The sequence below is a fragment of the Melanostigma gelatinosum genome (assembly GCF_949748355.1).
Source record: "Melanostigma gelatinosum genome assembly, chromosome: 3".
Taxonomy (NCBI): Eukaryota; Metazoa; Chordata; class Actinopteri; order Perciformes; family Zoarcidae; genus Melanostigma; species Melanostigma gelatinosum.
In genome coordinates this window covers 7,369,088-7,386,390 of record NC_136636.1, presented here as the reverse complement: position 1 = coordinate 7,386,390, position 17,303 = coordinate 7,369,088, and the positions used below count along the sequence as shown (strand labels likewise).

Below are 17,303 nucleotides of genomic sequence, written 5' to 3'. Positions count from 1 at the left end.
AGGGAGGGGGTGTAGGAAGACAAAAATAACAAAGGCATGTGCCTGTCTCTCCTCGGTATTTTCCACTCAGTTACATAAAATCCCCTCTTCCCCTTTTATCAATCCTTTCCTCCGACTCCCTCTCGGCTCCTCCCTCCTCCCTGTCATTGGTCAGCTGGTCGGCTCCACAAACTTGTTCTCTCCTCATCCAAGTGGCTCAGAGTCCACTGAGTCAAAGAGGGGAAGCTGGGAGGCAGCACAGCGAGCATCAGTCAACCTTGGAGCAGTCCGAGTGATCGGCAGCCTCTCTCTGCTGAACTCTCACCGATCACCTCCAATTGATTATCTCCCTTCTCTACAACATGAGCTCCTCGTCAGCCAACCCTCACAGCAAACGCCTGCCCCGTGAGTCATCTTCAAAACTTCTAAACATTTAGTCAGAAACTCATCTTTTAGTTCAGGTGGATATTTTGAGATGCAGCCACAAGTTTGCTCCTTTAACACAGTTTTGATGTGCAGATGTAGAGCTACAATGAAAACCTTTCCAACTGTTCCATTTTGTGTATTACTTTTTAACGTGTCAGAAATTCTGTCGATATTACACCAAACGGTGTCAAATTAATGTCGAGAAGAGCTGGAGTTTTCTTTATTTATGATAGACACCAAATGTATTAACTGCTCCATGAGGCATACGCTGTGTGTGTGTGTGTGTGTGTGTGTTTTAGATAGAATGTAGAAGCCGGTGTGACATCTCAGTCAGTGTGCTAAATAGCTGCTGTTGTGTTGATGTTGCCTGAAGTGAATGGTCCAACAGCTGCACCCGCCAAAAATCAGACAGGAATGTTGAATCATCACCCTGAGTAATATACCAGTAATACCAAGTGAATAGGCCACATTCTCTTTGCACAGGCACAGGGATGCATTCACACACACACACACACACACACACACACACTGAGGCAGCTTTGGATTAGGGCCACCGCAGGGCTCCAGACAAAGATCTCTTATTTCTAATGGGATTGTGCCTGCAGATCTCAGCGTACAGCCGACTGACTGCAGCCTGTTCCACAGACACACCAACACAGATGGAGCACACAAGAACTGAAATTGAATTCGTCCCGGTCAGATCAGTTCGTGATTTCACGAGGCTAAAAAGGATCAGGGCTCCAGAGAAAGACGTCTCCCATCTGTTGCTCTGCGCCTCTGCGCCTCTACAGTCCGCTCTGTCGCGTTTTGATGACTGTGGGACTGTGCCAGAGAGCGGCACATCGGTGTGCTGTGGAGTGAAGGACCGGCCAGCTGCTTAGAGCCCGTTACAGACAGCAGGGTGTCGGGTGGAGAAGGATTTGTTCCTGTTCTCCATGTATTCTTAGCGCAGTCCCCTTTGACTTGACCTCAGATAGGAATAAGGAGTAAATTATGTTTATTAAGCAAATTAGTGAGGTAAAAATCCATAACATGTACCGTCAGTATCTTTAATGGATCACTCTCTGAGGGATCAATACAGTATGTTGATCTGCTGTGCTGCTCTACTCGTTGGAGCGTAATGAGCTGGAGGGGACACAAATGAAACCACTTCTTGCTGGACCTCCGTTACCTTACAACCAGCAAATAAAAAGTTGAAGAAAACATTACTTCCCAAACTAAAAGTTACTGCATACAATGCAGACAAGGCTTTGAAACAACATTCAGAGCTTCATGTTGGAAATTTAAAAAAAAATGAAAGACAATAAAGAGTGAAACATATTAATGGCTGATGTCTTTCCTTGTTAAAGCAATTGGCCATGATTACGGTTGCAAATTTCCAGCAATTAGGTCGCAGTTGTTGAAACCGAAGACGCGTAAATACTTAATACTCATGCTTGTCAACGTGTGAAAAGCACACGTGGAAAATACACAGATTATTCTATTATAAACAATGCCGTGTGGCATATCACACGTGGCTAAATATACTCTGTGTGTGTTTGTGTATGATTATATTAAACCGCCGTGGGTAGACGGGCTACTAAGGTTCCCATCAATCTGACGGTCTAAGCTGTGCAGCCCTGGGGACATAGACCAGCTCCTCTCATTAGTTCTCGAACAAATCCATCGACTCACTGCTCAGCTGAATCCTCCGTTTGTCAGTTAATGATTCGGAGTCTGTTCACTGAGACGTTGGCATTGTTGGGAAGAGGAAACATCATTCCTCTGACTATCGAAACAAAACAAAGCGAAAAAGGTGGGAAGTTAAAGCTGCTAAAATCAATACGTTTATGGTATACACCTGTGTGGGTGTGCAAGGAAAATAAAATCCATCAAAAGGTAGAATAAAAATTAAAAGAATGACCAAATAATACAGAAGAAATACAATTATAGTGCAGTGCACAGTGCATTTATAAGTTTCCCAAATGTAATAAAGATGTATTGTTGAAATAAGTCCAATTTAAGACAATATAGTTCAGATGTAATGTGGTTTGAATACTGTACTCTTATAAACTACATACTTTTTTTGTGATTGTGATAACATGAAGGAATAACCAGTCAGCGCTACAATAAAACATGATAAAACAGTGTTCAGTCTTTCGTAACCAGCAGCATCTGCGGACCAACCCGCCTCAACCTCTGCAAACATCTGAGACACGTCTGAGACTCTGTGTTGAGTCGAAGCAAACATTCCTACAGTTCTGCCTGAAGTGAAAATAGCTTTAAACCGACCTCACAAACACAGAGCGAGGCGGCTGATCCAGGGACAGCAATGTGTAGGAGCCCTAACCTCAAGCCTTACAGAGAGGATGTACTCGGATAACCTGCACTAGATCATGCAATGTTTGAGTGTAATTACAGATTCAGTCATCAGCGTCACCAATTAACACTGTTTTCTTTATAATAAGGCTTCTATGATGATTAATCGTCCAGGTAGAGAGTTTTTTTTTTTAATTAAGCTTGTTTAGCATCAATTATCTTGACCATACAGCGCTTTGAACATGATTAACAGGTCGGCTTGATTGCAGGTTGATCTTATTCTACTGTTTATTAATCGTTAGTCCGGATAAGAGGATTTGCTAAAGTGTTTTGTCAGCTGGTGAAGCCTACTGTGTTGATCAGAATTGATGACGGTCTGCTTGTGGACTTATGGAGGACAGTGGGACAGGACACTGACCTACAAACAGTCCTATTGTCAGCGGGGAAGGAAGGAGAGGGTTAACACTGATGCCATTGTTGTCCTGACGGACTGGGCTGATGGGGCTGGACACTGCTTTGACCCAGCGAAAACAGACCGATCGAACACGCAAATGACAACACGTACATGCACGCATTGAGATATATCAGACCAGACAGACACACAAGCACACATCAACTACTCCCATACATAATTTAGGATGTGCTGAGCAGGATGTGGTAATGTTCGTGATACATTAGCACATTGCATTCGTACATCTCTGCTCTTGCTGTTAGAGCCGGATAAATCTTCTACCTGTAGCCAAACAGGCGCTGTACCATTCCTCACTGAGACACCATTAATTACTGTAACAGCTCTAGCAGAGCAGCGACAGATCCACTAATGACCAATGTAGACCGTTGGCAGCCTGCTGTCAGGGTGAATGTTGTGCTGGAAGGTAAACGGAAGAGACTCTCAGTAAAAAACAGCAAGACATCCTCTTTAACTAATGAGCCGGTGCATAATTCATTCTCTCTCCATCTCTACAATCCACACTCTTGACTCACCTCTATCCCGTCATTCCCTGGATGTTTTAAAGACATCCTCTTTGTTTTTAGCCTTTCTGCAAGTGTTCCTGTCCTCCTTGGCCTTTCCTCCCTCACTCATGTTGCTGCCTTTCTGGGTTTACAGCCACTCACTCTCTCTCTTTCGGTCTTGTCGCAGTTGAGAACCCATCTATGTGAAATAAGATTGCTCCTCTGACGAAGAGTGCCTATAGGTGGAAAGGGCAGTCGTGGCCTCAGCCCAAACCAGCGTTACCATACCTGTCCCAGTGTTTAGGAGTCAGCTGGTGGTTATGCCTCAACTAGTCAAGATACAATCACAAAGTGTGTTTGAGAGAGACACACAGGGAGAAGAGCTACACTGTTACTTAATTCAGCATGGAAGACAAAAAATGACTTTTTCATCAATAACTATAAACCAATTTTAAAAATCCAGAAAAAACAGAAAATGCTTCCTCGTGTGTTTGATTTTAACATATTAATTTCAGAATTTATTGATGTATTTATTTATGGATGATGTCATGGATGTCACACATGGAAACACGTGGAAGTATAACACCGCCCCCACCACCACCACCATTTAAACAGGGATGACCTCATCCAGCAAAGAAAACCACTTCTTAGAAAAAACCTTGGGTTGGATGAATAGACTCAGGCTGAGAGTCTGGAAGAACTGCTCCATAATCAAAGCTGAGGAGGCTGAGATGTTTCCCACTGGGGTTTCTGTTCAATAGCCGGAGCCGCTCCTTCAACCAACAAGCGTAAAAACAACTGGATCGTCTGGAGAGGCAGTTTCCTCCGCTCCGTTCTGCCCTGACCTTCTCTTTAACCGTCACAAGGGAGCCAGACAGTGAGCTCACATTTTCTTTCTGCATCGTGCCGGGCTAATGGCAGCCTGTGAGCGACACCGAGCCCTCCTGCCATTCCTTCACTTGGCCTTCAGATCAATGTGTTGCCTCGGCTGTTTGTGCGGCACTTATAAAGCGGCGCTTCAGAAAATGTGACAGTGGAATGAAGCACACGATGCTTGAAAAGTGACCTGATTCTCAGCATTTCTGCGTTTTTGTAGAATATAGATGCAGACAGTCAAGCTGAAGACAGATGAGCATTGGCAATCATGTGGGGATGATGCATTATATCGGCCGCGTCTGCTGAGAAGCGATGACTTTAATGAGTTTTCATGCAAATTTGATGAAAGCAAAAAGGAGGAATTTAACAAACATCTCATTGAAGGATGTAACTCGACTAAACACATTACAGGCTGAGTTTAGGTGAATTCAACCGTGGTTAAATTCAAAGCGATTTCCTGTAAATGGCATCATGACTAAGGAGCGCAGGCCAGTCCCGTTCCCTCACATCGGAGCCTTTGTCCGGCTCTGAATGGTCTCTTTCTCTCTCTGTCTCCTGAGCGGGGGATCTGGGTTTGTCTTTATGTGGGGGGGGGGGGGGGGGGGCAGAGTGGTACACTAACACGTCAGGCCCGCTCTGTCTGGCTCTATCTTTCTGTCTGTTCCAGTCATTCTGCATGTCCAACTGGGTCTGAACCCATGACCTTTTCTTTCTCCAGTCCCTGAAGACTCAGGGGAAGGAGGGGGGCGACAGAGAGGAAGGAGCGGGAGACAGAGACAGACAGACAGACAGACAGACAGAGAGAGACAGAGAGAGAGACAAAAAGACAAAAAGAAATACAGAGACAAAAACATGGAGAGACAGAGGACAGAAAGACAAACAGGAACAAAGAGACAGAAAGATAGGACGAGGAAAGACATAAGAGAGACAGAAAATGACAGAAAGATGGGAAAAGGAAAGACAGAAGACAAAGAGCAAAAGAGAGAGAAAGACCATAACCGGAAGTTGTTCAGCGCCACCATATTGACGGCCGTCCCAAAGCTCTTATTTCTGCTCTGAGGAGCAAGGAGGCATCTCTGAGGAGCCATGAGCGAGGATGCACGAGGGGTACATCCCGAGTCTCTTAATTGCATCCCCTAAACTTCCGGTTCAAGCCAGGAGCGAGGAAATGACAAATGAGAGACTTGGGATGTACCCAAAGACAGACAGAAAGACAGGGAGAATGAAAGATAACAAGAACGACGAACAAACAAAGAGAAATAAAGGCAAAAAGAAGCCATACAGAAAGAAAGGCAAAGAAAGAAAGAACCTCTTGAGCAGCCACAGGCCCCTCAGACATCTTGCAGTATGAGACGAAAGACTTTGGGCTGCAGCGGACTGTACATCTCATCAGCAGTGGATAGTTTTCCCGTGTGAGTGGTTGTACTAATCAGAGGTCACCAGGGTTGTCCGCGGCCAGGGAAGCCGTATCGATCGAGGTGATTAAATGAGAAAAGAACTGGATAGGGAAGCAAAATCAATGCGAGGATATGCATCTGTAGCTAACCTTCAGCTCACCACAGGCCTCAGCCTTTAAGTGGAAACGATCAATGCTGTGATCAATCAGTGTTTAACTGAGCGTGAAGAAAAACTACAGGATAAGCAATTTGTGTAAACCTGTAGCTTTTAATGAAAAGCATCATTTTTCTTGGTTTCAGCACAAACAGTCTATGGAAGTCCTGTGCGCCCTTCTTGTGAAAAGTAAAGAGAGGACAGTCTTCCATCTCGTACAAATCCAGTGCTTTGTCAGACGCGACGTCCTCGGCTGGTCACAGTAAACAAGGAGCTCTTTTCATTCAGAGGCACGCGTCAAACAGGCAGCTCCTGATTGTGAATGACATCTTGCTTTGTCAGCGCTGCTCCCTTCGCTTCCGAAAGACTCCGTAGACAATATAGTGTTTCTGATTGTGCAACAAAAGGGACGCATCACACACACACACACACACACACACACAACCTCCGACATCTATATTAAGACACAGAAATGCTGCAAAAACAAAATGCCCATAATGACGACTGGCACAAGATAAACAACTTGTAATCGTTCACCTGCCATCTCACTGTTCTTGTGGAAGATTGCAGCTTCTAAAGAGCAGTTGTACCATGTGACTGGCGGCACTGACTGACTCCTTCATTGCATAATTGTAATCACTAACGTCGCCTCCTACACAGACTTTCTGTGTCTGCTTGTTAAGGAGCAGTGATGGAAATTACTTAAAAGGGTGACGTGCGCCAATTTTACACTTCAAAGGCTGCGTACAGGTCTCCAGAGGGAGCTGCTCCAAATCTGATAAATTGCCTCAAGAGATGTCACTTGAGTCAGCGTCAGTTGGGGCTGAAGTTTGAAGACAAAAAAAAAAAAATCTGGTGATGTGGAGTTAGAAAGAGGTGAGCTCACCAGACGGCTCCTCATCTCTAGCTACGAGCATAACGTACTTAAATCTCCGACCAAACAATGTTCAAGTTGAATTGTGGGTAATGTAGTCACCAGGTTTTGACTAGGAAGAAGAAAAAGTCCAGTCTATATTTCCGGGTTCTGTCTCACATACTGTAAGCCCATAGGTGCAGTCAGCCGGTGCAACCCTGTGGTTTGAGTTGTCCTCTTCCTGCCCAGTCTGATCCCAGAGCCAAGCAGGTCCCTGCACCCAGGAGGCCGGCTGTCAAACAGGGCAGAGCAGAGCTGCAGTGACAGGCGAGTGTCCTTGTGTCCCCACAGATGCGTGGACACGAATTGTGGGGAGGACTGTGCTGACACAGCGCTCCGAGGATTGCAACCTGTTGCTGCTATTAGGCAACTTTGCAGCTTTATCCTGACTGCAGCAGTTATTGATTCATGGCTGTAGTGCATGTTAACAGGAGTCCCTTAATATTGTCAGAGATAACAGACAATCCCTGGAATTTAGACATGGTTTGAAAGCCTCATCCAATTAGCTCAATCCCTGACTGCATGTTGTAATGGCTCCTCAAAACTCAGACACTGCTCTAAACTGTTTTTTGTTAGTTGTTACCAACAGCCCCTACCAGTACCAGGCAGTTAAGAGTGAGGGGTAAGCAGCAGAATGCGAGATTAGCCGCGGACAGACACAGAGGCGCACACGCACTCAGTCATGGACGCACGGCCGGACACATAACCTCTCTCCAGGATTACGCCTGGTGGAGATAATAAAAGAATGCAAAATGTGTCAGTGCATACTCACAGTATGTGCAAGAGTTACATAAGAAGAATGATATCTCATATGTCTGTCAGGTAAATATGAAGCTACAACCAGGACGTGGTAAGCTTAGCTTAGCACAAAAAAAATGGAAACCGGGTGAAACTGCTAGCTTGGCTCGGTCCACCTACAAAACCCTCTAAAGCGCACGAGTTTACAAGTCACACTTGTTGTAAAAAGCAACCGCTGAGCGATTCGACTTCAGACTTAATTCAAGTGTTTCCTTCTCAGTGGAAGAAAAGAGCACTCATAGCGTCAGACATTTAGTCCAGCATTTCCCCTCTCCTCATTCCTCTTGCAGTCACACTGCTGCAGTTCTCCCATCCACTCGCACACACATTGGACTTGCACTCAGACGTATTAGAATGATGCTGATGAGGGGGGCAAAAAGGGCCGTATGGTATCTCAGACAAGATTAACTGAGTGAAGGACCTGGCAGCTTGATCTGTTGATTTGTTATATTAGCGTCCTGACAAAAGACAGAAAAAGCAGCTCGTCAGTGGAAGTCCAGTAGAAAGCGGAAACAGTTGATCAACAATATCGTTTCATAGTCAAGATACTGTATATGTGACCAACTTTTCATTACCTCTCCATAAATCCATACAAAAAGGGAATCCGCCTCCTGATGTCTCCCACTTACAGCTCAATGGCTCCCCCTTCTGGCTCCCAACATTTGACCTCTGAGTGACTGTAAAATGGATCTCAAACAATATGTCATATTATACAACACCAGGTTATCTCACTGCTTAGCACACCTGCGTCCAGAGAGGAGGAACTGGTTTGAAATTCTCCTTGTATGGCGCTTGATTGTAATGCAGCTTCCTGGTATCAGATGTTAGACTTTCCCTGAGCTGGTTTCTAACTTCATGTCCTTCCTGTTTTGCGATTGCCAGCAGAGGCCGAGCGAGGCCAGAGGCTCCCAGATGTGGACGCAGCACAGCAGCTCAAGCTGAGAGAGAGACAGCGTTTCTTCGAGGAGGTCTTCCAACATGACGTGGACGTCTACCTGTCTTCGGCGCACCTGTGTATCCGAGACTATAAGAGGCGTGAGTCGGACTGGTGGCCTTTTTATAAATACATGCACAAACGCACGCTCATACACAGATGCGCATCATTTCACTGCTTCCCCTCTCTTGCAGCTCCAATTGGCAGCATCTCGTCCATGGAGGTGAACGTGGACTTTCTGGACCAGATGGAGCTGATCGACATCTCTGACCAGGAGGCCTTGGATGTCTTTTTCAGCTCTGGGGGAGAAGAGGGGGTGCTGAACCCCCCGCTGCCAGGTATGGAAACCAGAAACAGAGCAGAGATTACAAGAAGCGCTGCGCAATTACATCCCCAACAAGATTTTGTTTCTGACCCACAGTCCAAGGAAACAACAACGAAGTCATCAGTAATGGACTCTTTCGACACGTCCTCGAAGGTCTTGATGCCAAGTCCCGCGTGTCCTCCACGTCTTCAAACTCCTCCTCTGACAGTCAGACCACCAATGTCAACGGAAGAGACACCCCAGTCCTCAGGTCAGACGATGAGGAAACGCACACCAGCACAGCCAAGCGAAGAGGCGTGCCTCCAGAGTTGGAGAGGGTGAAAAGTCAGACTTCATCTTCGTAGGAAGCACCCTCTGCAAAACAGGTCTCCACCTGCAGCGCGGGAGCCGACACCTCGGCCGAGGGCAAAGAGTTGACTTTGGGATACAAGCGATTGAAAGAGGCCTCTCAGCCGCGACACACTGGCTCCTACAGCTGCCTTCAACCTTTCCTTTGATTGATGAGTTGTGCTCTGTGTGTTTGTTTAGGAGGTGGAGGCCGTGAACTGTAAATATGGAGATTTATTAATTCTCACCCGTTTCTGTTTTGACAGATACGATTTGCTCCCCGGTTTCTGACCTCACGGGACCCGTTGTTGGTAAATGATGCATTTTGTACAGTGAAGCAGTGACTCGAACAATACAATGAGAATTGGGTGACTCCCGGTAAATTTCGCAATAGAAGGCTTCATACTGTTAAAAGTTCTGTATTTCAGACCAACACATTGTCCTGCCGATGCAAAATTCATAGTTTTCGAAGTTCCAATTTTAGATGAATCTCAAACAAGATCTTTGTTTTAACAATAAAGGAAGAGAGGAACATGTATTCATGTGCTTCTGATAATCAACACAACTGTTCCTGGTTATTTCAAGGTGTTTTAGATAGATGCTTAGCTGCTTCCACGGAAGCTTGAGGAGGACAAACAGAACCTGTCGTGCCGAATTAAACAAAAGATGAGACTTCCCTGCAAATGTTGACCAATTCTAAGGAACCCGCATGACAGTTGGAGGCAATACACACACATGCACACACACCTGTGATTATTATTCTTCGTGTGTGGGTGTGTAAAGGAAAAGGGGGCAGGGTCTCGTCTCCCTTTGCTTAAATGTCAGAAAAATATCATCAATTGATAGACCTGCTGATTATAATAAATACAGTTACCAAACATGGTCGATCATGTTATTTCATCATGAAAATGTATAAAAGACATAAAAAGTCTCAGGCTCCCCAAAGCCAACTGTGAAGTGTTTGTTGCTTACAGATACATATTGAGCGGGCAAAGCGAGTATACTTTGATCTCTATGGAGAAGGAGTGGATAAGGAGCCAAAAGGAGTTCTCTCTATTCATAAGGAATCTGGCGTCGTGTCCGTGCACAGGGCTGTGGACTACGAGGAGAATACAATGCTTAAGGTTAGACTCACATATAACATTCCAACATTTAGTAACAACTCGTAATCCACTTTTGTTATCTATACTGCTGTAAAGTTCTACACACTGATTAGGGATGCACAATATGTCATATTGGTATTGTAATGAAAAAACACATTGGAAACTACATTTTTTTATTTATTTCTTTATTTAGTATTATGATGTTAGGTTCAGTCCTTGCAGCTCATACAAGCAGGACTCCTCACAGTGGTGTTGCACACTTAAATCTACTTTTACTCCATATTATTTTACAATATCCATTCATTGAATCACATTTTCTTCTTTGCATCGTGACTGCAATTGAATCACATCTTTCAATCCGTAGCTGAAATTTGAGGCCAGAAAGACCGATTTGTCGATTGACGACACATTAGGAGTTGAAATCTCCATATTGGACATCAACGACAACCCACCACGCTTTCCGACCGATCTGTTTAAAATCAGCGTTGATGAGGAAACCCCACAAGGTAACGCCTGTAGTAAAGACTCTAGAGTACGTGTTTTTTTCTGTCACAGTGTCTAATAAGTGCACTCCTTTCTTGTCATTTCCCATCAGGCTCACCTCTCCTGACTGTGGTAGCCTATGACAGAGACCAGAGAGGGACGCCAAATTCAACATTCCACTATGAAATCAAGTCTGTGGCTCCAAACCCTTCAGACACCAAGTTCACCATTGAGGAGTCTGGATTAATCTCATTTAAAGGGTGTTTGGACCATGAGGCAAGTGTGATCACACGAATATACTTTTTGGGAATGCAAGATACACTGATCATTATAGAAGGAGCACACTGGACTGGATTAGTGACCCAGTTCCGTAGACTACAACTGTAATCAAATTATTTTTCATTTCCTTCCATTAAGGTGGCTGAAGTGTTCACAGTGGTGGTGGAGGCCAAGGACCACGGCGACGTGGTCAGTCTTTCCAGTTCAACCACTGTCATCATCCACGTAGAGGACGGGAACAACCACCTCCCAACCATCAGCGGACAAACGGTAAGCATTTGTCCTGGTTAGCAAGGTCTACACATCACCACAATGATTCACTTCTACATATTTTCCCAAACACACGCAATAATCACACCTCTAATCTACGATTCTGATGTACAGTACATGCTAGACTTGACATGTTGCCATTTGAAAATATGACAGGAAATCGTGTTTAAATTAAAACATTAATCTTAATCTATAATGCTGGGCAAACGGGGCCAAGCTTTTTGTTTAAGCCTATTTTCAATAAATATATTGTTATTATTGTCCATATTAGGGACTTATGAGCAAACAAACAAACCAAAACAGAGAAATGGGTAAGTAGAAATAAATAAAAGCAAAAAAACACAACTGAAAATGTGAAACGATAATAAACGAAAGAGGAACTCGTGCTGCAAGTTGGAGTTGCATAATGCAAAAAAACCGATTTATTTTTCTGTTTTACTTCATCATCTAATATAATTATTTTCAATAGGTGGACGCAATGTTTTCCAAACACTTTTGTCAGTAATTTATTTGTATATATTTAGTTGTTTAACCCCCGATTGTATAACCATAAAAACAGATTTTTCGTTGATCCAGATAATTTTACACTTATATTTTCTCGTCAACTCCCAGTTATTGAAGGTGAAAAATGTAGGCTATACTATACTTGATACTGGTGGTAAGTGGAAAGAAGCAGCATGATTTCTCCCCCCCCCCTGACCTCTCTGCACCTGTGATTCATACCGTAGGGCTCTGGCAAAGTAAAAGAAGATGAGGCCGGGACCTCTCCTCTGCGGCTGCATGTTTCAGACAAAGACACCCCAAACAGCCCGGCATGGAGAGCAAAGTACACCATTCAGGGTGACGAGGGAGAGCACTTTCAAATAAAAACAGACCCAGACACCAATGATGGAATCCTGACAGTCATAAAAGTAAGTGACGCCTAGCTTCATGCTTCACATTACAGCGACACCCACCTCTCGTCGGATATGCAATTACTACATCGCATGCTTGTCACAGTACGTCTGCTTTCACTTGAGGTTTACACGTTTAAGGGCTTGAACAGAATTGATGTTTTATGAATGATACATACAATAAATGAAAAATTTAACAAACCCACAGTACAATTTCAGCCTTTAGACTTCGAGGGGGGAGCACAAGTGGAGCTGACCATTTCAGTGGAAAACGAGGCGCCATATTTCTCCTGTAAAGTGAGGGAGAAGACGCCCTCGGGCCTCTGGAAAGTTGACTCCAGTGAGCGTGATGATGATCCTCAGCCTCGCTCTGTAAAAGTCGTCATCGAAGTTGAGGATGCCAACGACCCCCCGCGTTTCAGTGTGACGGTCAAAGAGGCCATGCTGGAGGAGAACGCACCCATTGGAACCTGGGTGGAGCAGGTGACAGCTGTGGATCCCGACTCCAGTCACACAAGAGATGTTGTGTAAGAGGCTACGTTTACGCTCTGGTTTGTTTGTCAGCAGGATTAAGGAAGAAAAAAAAAACTAGCCTGATTTTTAACAGATCTGCATCACAACACATACTATTTTTTGCTTGCGTAAAAATCCAATGCCCTGGTTATAATATGTGGGAGCTCTAATCTGGGACCTCCTACATACTAAAGCACATTGTATTTGTCCTCAGGTACAAGGTAGGAAATGACCCTGCTGGTTGGGTGACGGTGGATCCACACACAGGAGACATCACAACAACCAAGACGCCAGACAGAGAATCCCCTCATGTCGTTGACGGTGTCTACGCCATCTTAGTGCATGCAGTGGACGCTGGTAAAACTCAAAGTGACACAAACCAATTATTTGATATTTCTACGACTGAGGAAATGTTTCATTCTCATCTCTGCTGCTTTGTCGCACTATTCTAGCCATGCTACAGCAGCATGGCTCTTGGGATGACTTTGATGACCCCCTGACTTTTCCTCTGGTGCCACAAGCAATTCAAAGTTTTCACCTAATTTGTGAAATAACTCCAAATTTGCTGGATGGCTTGGCACAAATTGTGGTACAGACATGTACTCGTCCCAGATGGATAACCCCGGAGGTGGAAAAAGTAGCCTACTAGATCATTGTCTGTTACTCTAAAGACATTTAAAAGAAAAACTAATTTTGTTAAAATGTACGCAAGTAAAAGCAAAATGTATGGCTGGTGGCGTTACATTATAAAAAGGGGGACGCGGGGTAGTAGTGGTGTGTGTGTGTGTGTGTGTAGATATGATATTGTTAAATTAAAGAACATCTTTAGGCTACAAAATAGATTACATCATTTGTTGACTTAACTTAAGTTGAACAACATCAGCAACAAAACCACTCTACAGTCGGTGCATACAACCGATCATCAATTATGAATATACAAGTGATTATTAATTCTAAATATGTGATAATCAATTATAAATACAAATCTGCGCTCCTCAGTGTAGACTCACGAGAAAACCCGAAAAAGAGACTGAACTCAACAGCTAAAACCAGCTCTGGACCCCAACAGCAGATTAAAACATCCCCAAAGCAGCGACGTGGACACGTAAAACAATACAACGCACGAAACTACGTTGCCATCGGTTGTTGACGTTCTCGTGTTGTGGTACTCACCCATCTGAACGGCACCGTGAAGTCCTCCATAATGTGGTCCAGGTTCAACGTCCCCCAGTAACTTACAACCAGTCAACTCGGACCCTCTCTGGTCCCACTGCGCTCCTCACACACCCGAGTATCCACCACCACAGCATGCTATGCTATGCTATGCTATGCTATGCTATGCTAGCCAGACCATCGTGGGTGCGTCGTCAACTATGAGTGCTCGCCAGGGTGGTTTAATAAATCCGTCATTAATCAAGGTGGATATAACATTTTAAAACTATGACAGGGGTTCAATAATGCTAATCATAACCCGAACCCCACATGTGATCCATAACTTGATTGAGCTGGAGGTGCTTGTGGCTCAGGCACCTGAACCCGTGACCCATGAACTCAAACCAGTCAAATCTCTCATCATCTCCGGAGTGTGATTTTTACTCTGTAACGGATGCAACTTTAACAAAGTGCTTGTGATAAATGTTAGCATAAGTATAATTACAGACAACAACAAAAAATCTCCAAAAAGTAAAAGTACACCAACATGACTTTGTTACAATAAGGAGAGTGAATGTGATGAATCACTTCCACCCCTAATGACTTTGGTTATCATCTGACTGTTCTTCTAGCGCCAGCATGAGGTTCACATTTGTGGTTTTAAGTGAAATGTCTCAACAGCTGTTGGCTGGATTGCCATCAAATGTCCAACATATATTCAAGCACCCGTTAAAAAGATAACTTGGAATAACTTTGGTGATCCTTTTCATCTGGCGCCACCATCGGGGTCAACATTTCCATTTCTGACCAAATACCAGCAAAATAGCCTGAACCTCCCACTGCCGAATGTTAACATGCTAATCTCAGGTGGTGAAAACATTATACCTGCTTCACATCAACATGTTAGCATTGTCATTGTGAGCATGTTAGCACACTGACCTTAGTGTAAGTGACTCATATTCTTTGTTTTTTCCCCCCCATCTTGGACAGGCAAGCCACCAATGACAGGCACAGCCACATTGAACATCCATGTGACTGACCAGAACGACAACGTGCCTCACCTGACGGTGGACTATGTTGACGTGTGTGTGTCTGACGGCCCCACCACCGCAAACATCACGGCCTTTGACCTGGATGACAATCCATTCGGAGGGCCTTTCACATTTGAACTGCTGGGGGATGTCAACGGAAAATGGAAACTGGATCCCTCACATGGTAGAGACAGCGATGACATGAAGTGAAATATGAGGGCATACATAAATTTTTTTTTAAAAACATTTCAATTTGGGATTGTCTCTCACAGGATACATAGCTGGACTGGTGACGAAGCCCAATGTGATGGCTGGCCCACATACAATTTATCTGAAGATCTCGGACATGCAGGGGAAGTTTGGCGCTTATAACCTCAGTGTGACCGTGTGCGACTGCTCTGTGAGATCCGACTGCCGAAGCCGCGGTGGCACTGCCACAAAATCTGCCTCCGGTGCCATCGGCGTCGTGTTTGCCTCACTGTTCTTACTCCTGGGTGAGAAATTACATGGTTGCCTTTAGTATCGGAGAATTCTGTGATATTGTCACAATTCTGATAACTCACTGCAAATTGCATTTTGTGGTCTCCTACTCGCTGACAGTTCTGCTACTGATGGCGGTCGTCATCACCTGCAGAAAGGAGTTCACCACTTTAGAGTCCAGTGATTCCTCTGTAGAAACACTCCTTGTATCGAACATTGAGACACCTGGAACTGACTGCCAGGTCACTGCTGAAAAACGTTTGCAAAACAATCCTGTGATACTTTTCCAGATTTGTGTTCATGCAAATAATCAGTCACTGATTTTTTCCCCCCTCAAGATATCTAACAGTGTCCTGGCACTGTCCACTGATGAGAAGCGCTACTTATCATCTCAACGGATAAGTCTGCATGACAGAAAGCGACACAGCATAGGTTCACCAATGGTGGGAAAAGATGGAAATTATGGAGACTAAGTTTTTGATTAATTGCAACAATCTTCAGACTTTTGATGAGACGCACAATGTTGGACTTTCAAAGGTTTTCTCACACATACTTTGATGATAACTCTGCGACAACTCTGTGTTTTGTACAGATTTACAAGAGGTCAATGAATTCCCGCTACAAAAGGAACTCTGCAATGGACGCAGCTCTCCCAGCCCTGCTTCATAAGGTTGGTAGTGCAGCTGTAGTATCATGTATTCTCTGCAAAGTAAGGCACCGTAAAAGCATGCATGCATGCGCCTACAGCAGAAGAATCACTGTAAACACTGCATGCACAATTAGGCAAGTCGTATTTTTGAGGATTCATTTTATTATTGAACTACAGTGCTCTCGTCAATCCAAAATCTTAATTAACCTCAAACCTGAATATTTAAGAAAGTAAGAGTGAGGTTTATCTTTCTTCGGATAAAATCTGTGTGCACAATTATTGGGCAACATATTAGTGCAACTATTTGCTCGTTTTTTTTCAACTCCTCCTGCAGAAGCTCTCTCACTTGGAGACAGAGGAAGATCTGCCGGAGTATCCGCCTCACCTCTACGCAGAAGAGGGGGACTCGGACAACCTCTCGGAGCTGGACAGCATCGACATTCCCGACAAGGATTCATTCGATAACGCGCTGAAAGACTTGGGCCCCGAGTTCAAGAAACTGGCTTCCATTTGCAAGCCGCCACATACACAAAACATCACATAATCAACATATTTGTTCTTGAGCGGTGAAACAGGATATTTTTTAAACCATAAAAGGGCTGCAGTTGAAAAGTCAAAAAATGACCTGTCTGTTATTAACCACTTCTCCTTCACCTCTATGGAAAAAAACATTATAGTCAAGGAAAGATGTGGAGAATTCATGATGTTCGGAAAATCCAACTGTGGTGCTTAGAGAACCCGACTACACTTTCACTGAGCTATGCAATTGTGATGTGACCACAGACGTTACCGACGTGGGGCTGGATGGTGAAGATGAACTACAAAAAGCGCATCAGATACTTCGCCCTGTGTATTCATCATACACTATATATACACACACATAAAATATACCTAAAACGGACAATTCGTTCATGTGCAGTATTAACTGTTAAATATAACTTTTTCCAACGTGCATAATGTGAAAATGGGACTTCATTACAAAGGTTGGAATTAAAATTGCAAAAGGAATGTAGGCTACCAGTCAAAGGATTATATGAGGTATAATTGTATTTGTTCCGGCTCCTTTTCG

At 44.2% G+C, this 17,303-nt stretch overlaps 2 protein-coding genes across 3 annotated transcripts; both read left to right on the top strand.

Moving 5' to 3' along the window:
- The first annotated feature begins 225 nt into the window (after positions 1 to 225).
- On the top strand, positions 226 to 10,005 carry LOC306775468 (dysbindin-like). 2 transcript variants are annotated; one of them, XM_079265908.1, is made up of 4 exons: positions 226 to 384; positions 8,681 to 8,830; positions 8,924 to 9,067; positions 9,151 to 10,005. In XM_079265908.1, the coding sequence occupies exons 1-4, from the start codon at positions 342 to 344 to the stop codon at positions 9,396 to 9,398; spliced, it is 585 nt and encodes a 194-aa protein (XP_079122034.1). In that variant the 5' UTR covers positions 226 to 341; the 3' UTR covers positions 9,399 to 10,005. The 2 variants fall into 2 exon arrangements, with proteins under 2 accessions (XP_079122034.1, XP_079122033.1); XM_079265907.1 differs by having other exon boundaries at positions 8,678 to 8,830.
- Positions 9,557 to 17,244, top strand: cdh27 (cadherin 27). Its single transcript, XM_079265904.1, has 14 exons — positions 9,557 to 9,692; positions 10,356 to 10,505; positions 10,849 to 10,990; positions 11,080 to 11,243; positions 11,385 to 11,516; positions 12,245 to 12,427; positions 12,629 to 12,936; positions 13,137 to 13,279; positions 15,065 to 15,289; positions 15,378 to 15,599; positions 15,706 to 15,827; positions 15,924 to 16,028; positions 16,178 to 16,255; positions 16,569 to 17,244. Exons 2-14 carry the CDS (start codon positions 10,497 to 10,499, stop codon positions 16,776 to 16,778), a joined length of 2,043 nt encoding a protein of 680 aa, XP_079122030.1. The 5' UTR covers positions 9,557 to 9,692; positions 10,356 to 10,496; the 3' UTR covers positions 16,779 to 17,244.
- Positions 17,245 to 17,303: the final 59 nt, after the last annotated feature.

What these genes read in the sequence shown, in the direction of transcription:
- cdh27 (XM_079265904.1), top strand. An exon ending in CAACCATCAGCGGACAAACG is followed by an intron (nt 11,517 to 12,244) that starts GTAAGCATTTGT and finishes TTCATACCGTAG; the next exon opens with GGCTCTGGCAAAGTAAAAGA. An exon ending in CACCTGGAACTGACTGCCAG is followed by an intron (nt 15,828 to 15,923) that starts GTCACTGCTGAA and finishes TCCCCCCTCAAG; the next exon opens with ATATCTAACAGTGTCCTGGC.
- LOC306775468 (XM_079265907.1), top strand. Translation starts at nt 342, where the DNA reads ATGAGCTCCTCGTCAGCCAACCCTCACAGCAAACGCCTGCCCC. An exon ending in TCACAGCAAACGCCTGCCCC is followed by an intron (nt 385 to 8,677) that starts GTGAGTCATCTT and finishes TGCGATTGCCAG; the next exon opens with CAGAGGCCGAGCGAGGCCAG. An exon ending in TATCCGAGACTATAAGAGGC is followed by an intron (nt 8,831 to 8,923) that starts GTGAGTCGGACT and finishes CCTCTCTTGCAG; the next exon opens with CTCCAATTGGCAGCATCTCG.